Source organism: Engystomops pustulosus, chromosome 4, assembly GCF_040894005.1.
Source record: "Engystomops pustulosus chromosome 4, aEngPut4.maternal, whole genome shotgun sequence".
NCBI classification, from domain to species: domain Eukaryota; kingdom Metazoa; phylum Chordata; class Amphibia; order Anura; family Leptodactylidae; genus Engystomops; species Engystomops pustulosus.
The window spans coordinates 7974768-7980767 of record NC_092414.1 but is presented as its reverse complement, the minus strand read 5'-3'; the positions used below and the strand labels follow the sequence as shown (position 1 = coordinate 7980767).

The 6000-nt window shown below is 57.6% G+C and overlaps 1 protein-coding gene across 7 annotated transcripts in view; it reads right to left on the bottom strand.

Annotated features, from left to right (window-relative positions):
- LOC140125984 (potassium voltage-gated channel subfamily KQT member 1-like) overlaps positions 1–6000 on the bottom strand; it is a 79664-nt gene continuing 73664 nt past the window's right edge. For 6 of the 7 annotated variants that reach the window (XM_072145004.1, XM_072145003.1, XM_072145008.1 and 3 more), the window contains 4 exons: positions 1491–1585; positions 1243–1283; positions 830–891; positions 1–558 (listed from right to left, as the gene is read on the bottom strand). In XM_072145004.1, coding sequence (XP_072001105.1) covers positions 412–558; positions 830–891; positions 1243–1283; positions 1491–1585 — 345 coding nt within the window. In that variant the 3' untranslated portion in view covers positions 1–411. The remainder of the gene's footprint in view (positions 559–829; positions 892–1242; positions 1284–1490; positions 1586–6000) is intronic. The other variant, XM_072145009.1, reaches the window with a different exon arrangement.

The window sequence follows — 6000 nt, the reverse complement described above, 5'->3', positions numbered from 1 at the left end:
TACTTAGTCTTTAATCATTCCCTCTCAATTGCATACATTTGCATATTATGATGTGACTCAGGCCCCGCCTCTCCATGGATGATGAGAGTCCTGGGTTGAGGGGCTGTTACATGAGGAGGGGGTGTAAGGCAATGTGTGTATCACCCCTGTACTCGCACAGCTGGGAGGGTGCGCCCCTGTATGTGATGGCTGCAGGTTCTGCGGGAGAGGGAGGGGGCGGCTGCTGCTGGCGGTGCCCACAGTCCACATCTGGCGCTTTGTGCGATGCTCTGCAGATATTCCGCAGGCTCCAGGCCGTGGCTGGTGGAGCGGGGGCCCCGTGTCCTCTCTGCGGGGCTCCGGCTGAGTCTCTGGGGGAGGACTGAGCTCGCCGGCTCCTTCACAGTCTCTTTGTGGCGCTGCCCCGAGTCCTTAGAAGCGACGGCTGGGGGTCGGGGAGCTGTGCGAGGGGTGCAGCCGGTGCGGGGAGGGCGAGGCGGGGGGCAGCACCTCATCCTCCACCAGCTGAGAGCGGAAGACCCGGAGAATCTCATCCAACTTGTGATCCATCAGAGAAACCTGGAGGGGGAGGAGCACAACACGACCAATCAGTGCAGAGCTTGGGAGCCCCCAAACATACAAGGGGGACCCCCAGAGACTGTTCTACTTGCTCATGGCAGATAGGGGGATCTGGGGGATATTTGGGGGTCTTGGGTTGTGGGTGTTACGGTGGGGGGCTCTGATGGGGTTCACAATGAACAGTGACTTCCATATTGAGGGTCTTCTGGAGACGGATGGGCGCAGGGCGGGGGCAGTGCCCCATGTATGAGGTGTGGGTGAGGGTCCGTACCTTCTCCTCCAGCCGCATGAGCCGCGATCCCACCGTGTAGTAGCCCTTGTCCACGCCCTTCTCTGCGGAGATGAAAAGGGGCCGTATTATTGGGGGTCCTGCGGGTCTCTCCCCACCGTAAGAAATGTGTCACCTAAACACTACACAGTGGTAACATATACACTGTATGGCGGTATTATGTGCAGTGTGCGAGACGCCATCATGTAAATACTGTATGGCGGTGTTATGTCCTCACTATATGGCAGTATTACATTAACGCTATATGGCAGTATTATATAAGCACTATATGGCAATATTATACTAGCAGTATAGGGCAGTATTCTATAAGCAATATATGGCAGTACTATATAAGCACTATTTGGCAGTATTATAAGAGCACTATATGGCAGTATTATATAAGCACTATATGGTACCTGGCAGGAAGAGGCCCGGTTTGCCCAGGGAATGGTCCAGCCTGGAAAGAGAAGGGTAAGAGATGATTGTACCAGCAGAGATCAGCCTCCGGGGGGCGCCGCTCTTCTCCCTGGGTCATTAGCTTTCTGCTATTCTCACCACAGTCAGTATCTCTGCTTGCTGTCAGTGCTCTACATTGTCTCACGTGCTCCTTACTGACAGGAAGCAGAGATATTGAAGATGTTGTTCCTGACCCTGTGATAGTCACCTTCTCTGCAGCTCCTTGATCCGCACCATCATGTTCAGATGTCCCTGGGAATATTGTTCTATCACGTCCCGGACGTCGTACGGTTTTCGAGCTTGCTGGGAGCGGGGGAGAAGGGGAAGCACAGAGACATATATCAGGGTGTGATACAGGTATTACGTAGCAATTCACAGAAGCTGAAGCAGCAGGGGGTGCAGGGGGGTGTGAGCTCAGGAGCTGTACACTGTATCTGCACTGTAATACCTGGCAGCAGGGGGTGCAGGGGGATGTGAGCTCAGGAGCTGTACACTGTATCTGCACTGTAGTACCTGGCAGCAGGGGGTGAAGGAGGATGTGAGCTCAGGAGCTGTACACTGTATCTGCACTGTGGTACCTGGCAGCAGGGGGCGCGGGGGGATGTGAGCTCAGGAGCTGTACACTGTATCTGCACTGTAATACCTGGCAGCAGGGGGTGCAGGAGGATGTGAGCTCAGGAGCTGTACACTGTATCTGCACTGTAGTACCTGGCAGCAGGGGGTGCAGGGGGATGTGAGCTCAGGAGCTGTACACTGTATCTGCACTGTAATACCTGGCAGCAGGGGGTGCAGGAGGATGTGAGCTCAGGAGCTGTACACTGTATCTGCACTGTAATACCTGGCAGCAGGGGGTTCAGGAGGATGTGAGCTCAGGAGCTGTACACTGTATCTGCACTGTAGTACCTGGCAGCAGGGGGTGCAGAGGGATGTGAGCTTAGGAGCTGTACACTGTATCTGCACTGTGGTACCTGGCAGCAGGGGGTGCAGGGGATGTGAGCTTAGGAGCTGTACACTGTATCCGCACTGTGGTACCTGGCAGCAGGGGGTGCAGGGGGATGTGAGCTCAGGAGCTGTACACTGTATCCGCACTGTGGTACCTGGCAGCAGGGGGTGCAGGGGGATGTGAGCTCAGGAGCTGTACACTGTATCTGCACTGTAGTACCTGGCAGCAGGGGGTGCAGGGGGATGTGAGCTCAGGAGCTGTACACTGTATCTGCACTGTAATACCTGGCAGCAGGGGGTGCAGGAGGATGTGAGCTCAGGAGCTGTACACTGTATCTGCACTGTAGTACCTGGCAGCAGGGGGTGCAGGGGGATGTGAGCTCAGGAGCTGTACACTGTATCTGCACTGTAATACCTGGCAGCAGGGGGTGCAGGAGGATGTGAGCTCAGGAGCTGTACACTGTATCTGCACTGTAGTACCTGGCAGCAGGGGGTGCAGGGGATGTGAGCTCAGGAGCTGTACACTGTATCTGCACTGCAGTACCTGGCAGCAGGGGGTGCAGGGGGATGTGAGCTCAGGAGCTGTACACTGTATCTGCACTGTGGTACCTGGCAGCAGGGGGTGCAGGGGATGTGAGCTCAGGAGCTGTACACTGTATCTGCACTGCAGTACCTGGCAGCAGGGGGTGCGGGGGGATGTGAGCTCAGGAGCTGTACACTGTATCCGCACTGTAGTACCTGGCAGCAGGGGGTGCAGGGGGATGTGAGCTCAGGAGCTGTACACTGTATCCGCACTGTGGTACCTTGCAGCAGGGGGTGCGGGGGGATGTGAGCTCAGGAGCTGTACACTGTATCTGCACTGTAGTACCTGGCAGCAGGGGGTGCAGGGGGATTTGAGCTCAGGAGCTGTACACTGTATCTGCACTGTGGTACCTGGAAGCAGGGGGTGCAGGGGATGTGAGCTCAGGAGCTGTACACTGTATCTGCACTGCAGTACCTGGCAGCAGGGGGTGCGGGGGGATGTGAGCACAGGAGCTGTACACTGTATCCGCACTGTAGTACCTGGCAGCAGGGGGTGCGGGGGGATGTGAGCTCAGGAGCTGTACACTGTATCTGCACTGTAGTACCTGGCAGCAGGGGGTGCAGGGGGATTTGAGCTCAGGAGCTGTACACTGTATCTGCACTGTGGTACCTGGCAGCAGGGGGTGCAGGGGATGTGAGCTCAGGAGCTGTACACTGTATCTGCACTGCAGTACCTGGCAGCAGGGGGTGCGGGGGGATGTGAGCTCAGCAGCTGTACACTGTATCTGCACTGTAGTACCTGGCAGCAGGGGGTGCAGGGGGATGTGAGCTCAGGAGCTGTACACTGTATCTGCACTGTGGTACCTGGCAGCAGGGAGTGCAGGGGATGTGAGCTCAGGAGCTGTACACTGTATCTGCACTGCAGTACCTGGCAGCAGGGGGTGCGGGGGGATGTGAGCTCAGGAGCTGTACACTGTATCTGCACTGTGGTACCTGGCAGCAGGGGGTGCGGGGGTATGTGAGCTCAGGAGCTGTACACTGTATCTGCACTGTAGTACCTGGCAGCAGGGGGTGCGGGGAGATGTGAGCTCAGGAGCTGTACACTGTATCTGCACTGTAGTACCTGGCAGCAGGGCGTGCAGGAGTATGTGAGCTCAGGAGCTGTACATTGTATCTGCACTGTAATACCTGGCAGCAGGGGGTGCAGGAGGATGTGAGCTCAGGAGCTGTACACTGTATCTGCACTGTGGTACCTGGAAGCAGGAGGTGCAGGGGATGTGAGCTCAGGAGCTGTACACTGTATCTGCACTGCAGTACCTGGCAGCAGGGGGTGCGGGGGGATGTGAGCACAGGAGCTGTACACTGTATCCGCACTGTAGTACCTGGCAGCAGGGGGTGCAGGGGGATGTGAGCTCAGGAGCTGTACACTGTATCCGCACTGTGGTACCTGGCAGCAGGGGGTGCGGGGGGATGTGAGCTCAGGAGCTGTACACTGTATCCGCACTGTAGTACCTGGCAGCAGGGGGTGCAGGGGGATGTGAGCTCAGGAGCTGTACACTGTATCTGTACTGTGGTACCTGGCAGCAGGGGGTGCAGGGGATGTGAGCTCAGGAGCTGTACACTGTATCTGCACTGCAGTACCTGGCAGCAGGGGGTGCGGGGGGATGTGAGCTCAGGAGCTGTACACTGTATCTGCACTGTGGTACCTGGCAGCAGGGAGTGCAGGGGATGTGAGCTCAGGAGCTGTACACTGTATCTGCACTGCAGTACCTGGCAGCAGGGGGTGCGGGGGGATGTGAGCTCAGGAGCTGTACACTGTATCTGCACTGTGGTACCTGGCAGCAGGGGGTGCGGGGGTATGTGAGCTCAGGAGCTGTACACTGTATCTGCACTGTAGTACCTGGCAGCAGGGGGTGCGGGGAGATGTGAGCTCAGGAGCTGTACACTGTATCTGCACTGTAGTACCTGGCAGCAGGGCGTGCAGGAGTATGTGAGCTCAGGAGCTGTACATTGTATCTGCACTGTAATACCTGGCAGCAGGGGGTGCAGGAGGATGTGAGCTCAGGAGCTGTACACTGTATCTGCACTGTGGTACCTGGAAGCAGGAGGTGCAGGGGATGTGAGCTCAGGAGCTGTACACTGTATCTGCACTGCAGTACCTGGCAGCAGGGGGTGCGGGGGGATGTGAGCACAGGAGCTGTACACTGTATCCGCACTGTAGTACCTGGCAGCAGGGGGTGCAGGGGGATGTGAGCTCAGGAGCTGTACACTGTATCCGCACTGTGGTACCTGGCAGCAGGGGGTGCGGGGGGATGTGAGCTCAGGAGCTGTACACTGTATCTGCACTGCAGTACCTGGCAGCAGGGGGTGCGGGGGGATGTGAGCTCAGGAGCTGTACACTGTATCCGCACTGTAGTACCTGGCAGCAGGGGGTGCAGGGGGATGTGAGCTCAGGAGCTGTACACTGTATCCGCACTGTGGTACCTTGCAGCAGGGGGTGCGGGGGGATGTGAGCTCAGGAGCTGTACACTGTATCTGCACTGTAGTACCTGGCAGCAGGGGGTGCAGGGGGATTTGAGCTCAGGAGCTGTACACTGTATCTGCACTGTGGTACCTGGCAGCAGGGGGTGCAGGGGATGTGAGCTCAGGAGCTGTACACTGTATCTGCACTGTGGTACCTGGCAGCAGGGGGTGCAGGGGATGTGAGCTCAGGAGCTGTATACTGTATCCGCACTGTGGTACCTGGCAGCAGGGAGAACGGGGGGATGTGAGCTCAGGAGCTGTACACTGTTTCCGCACTGTAGTACCTGGCAGCAGGGGGTGCAGGGGGATGTGAGCTCAGGAGCTGTACACTGTATCCGCACTGTGGTACCTTGCAGCAGGGGGTGCGGGGGGATGTGAGCTCAGGAGCTGTACACTGTATCTGCACTGTAGTACCTGGCAGCAGGGGGTGCAGGGGGATTTGAGCTCAGGAGCTGTACACTGTATCTGCACTGTGGTACCTGGCAGCAGGGGGTGCAGGGGATGTGAGCTCAGGAGCTGTACACTGTATCTGCACTGTGGTACCTGGCAGCAGGGGGTGCAGGGGATGTGAGCTCAGGAGCTGTATACTGTATCCGCACTGTGGTACCTGGCAGCAGGGAGTGCGGGGGGATGTGAGCTCAGGAGCTGTACACTGTATCTGCACTGTAGTACCTGGCAGCAGGGGGTGCAGGGGGATGTGAGCTCAGGAGCTGTACACTGTATCTGCACTG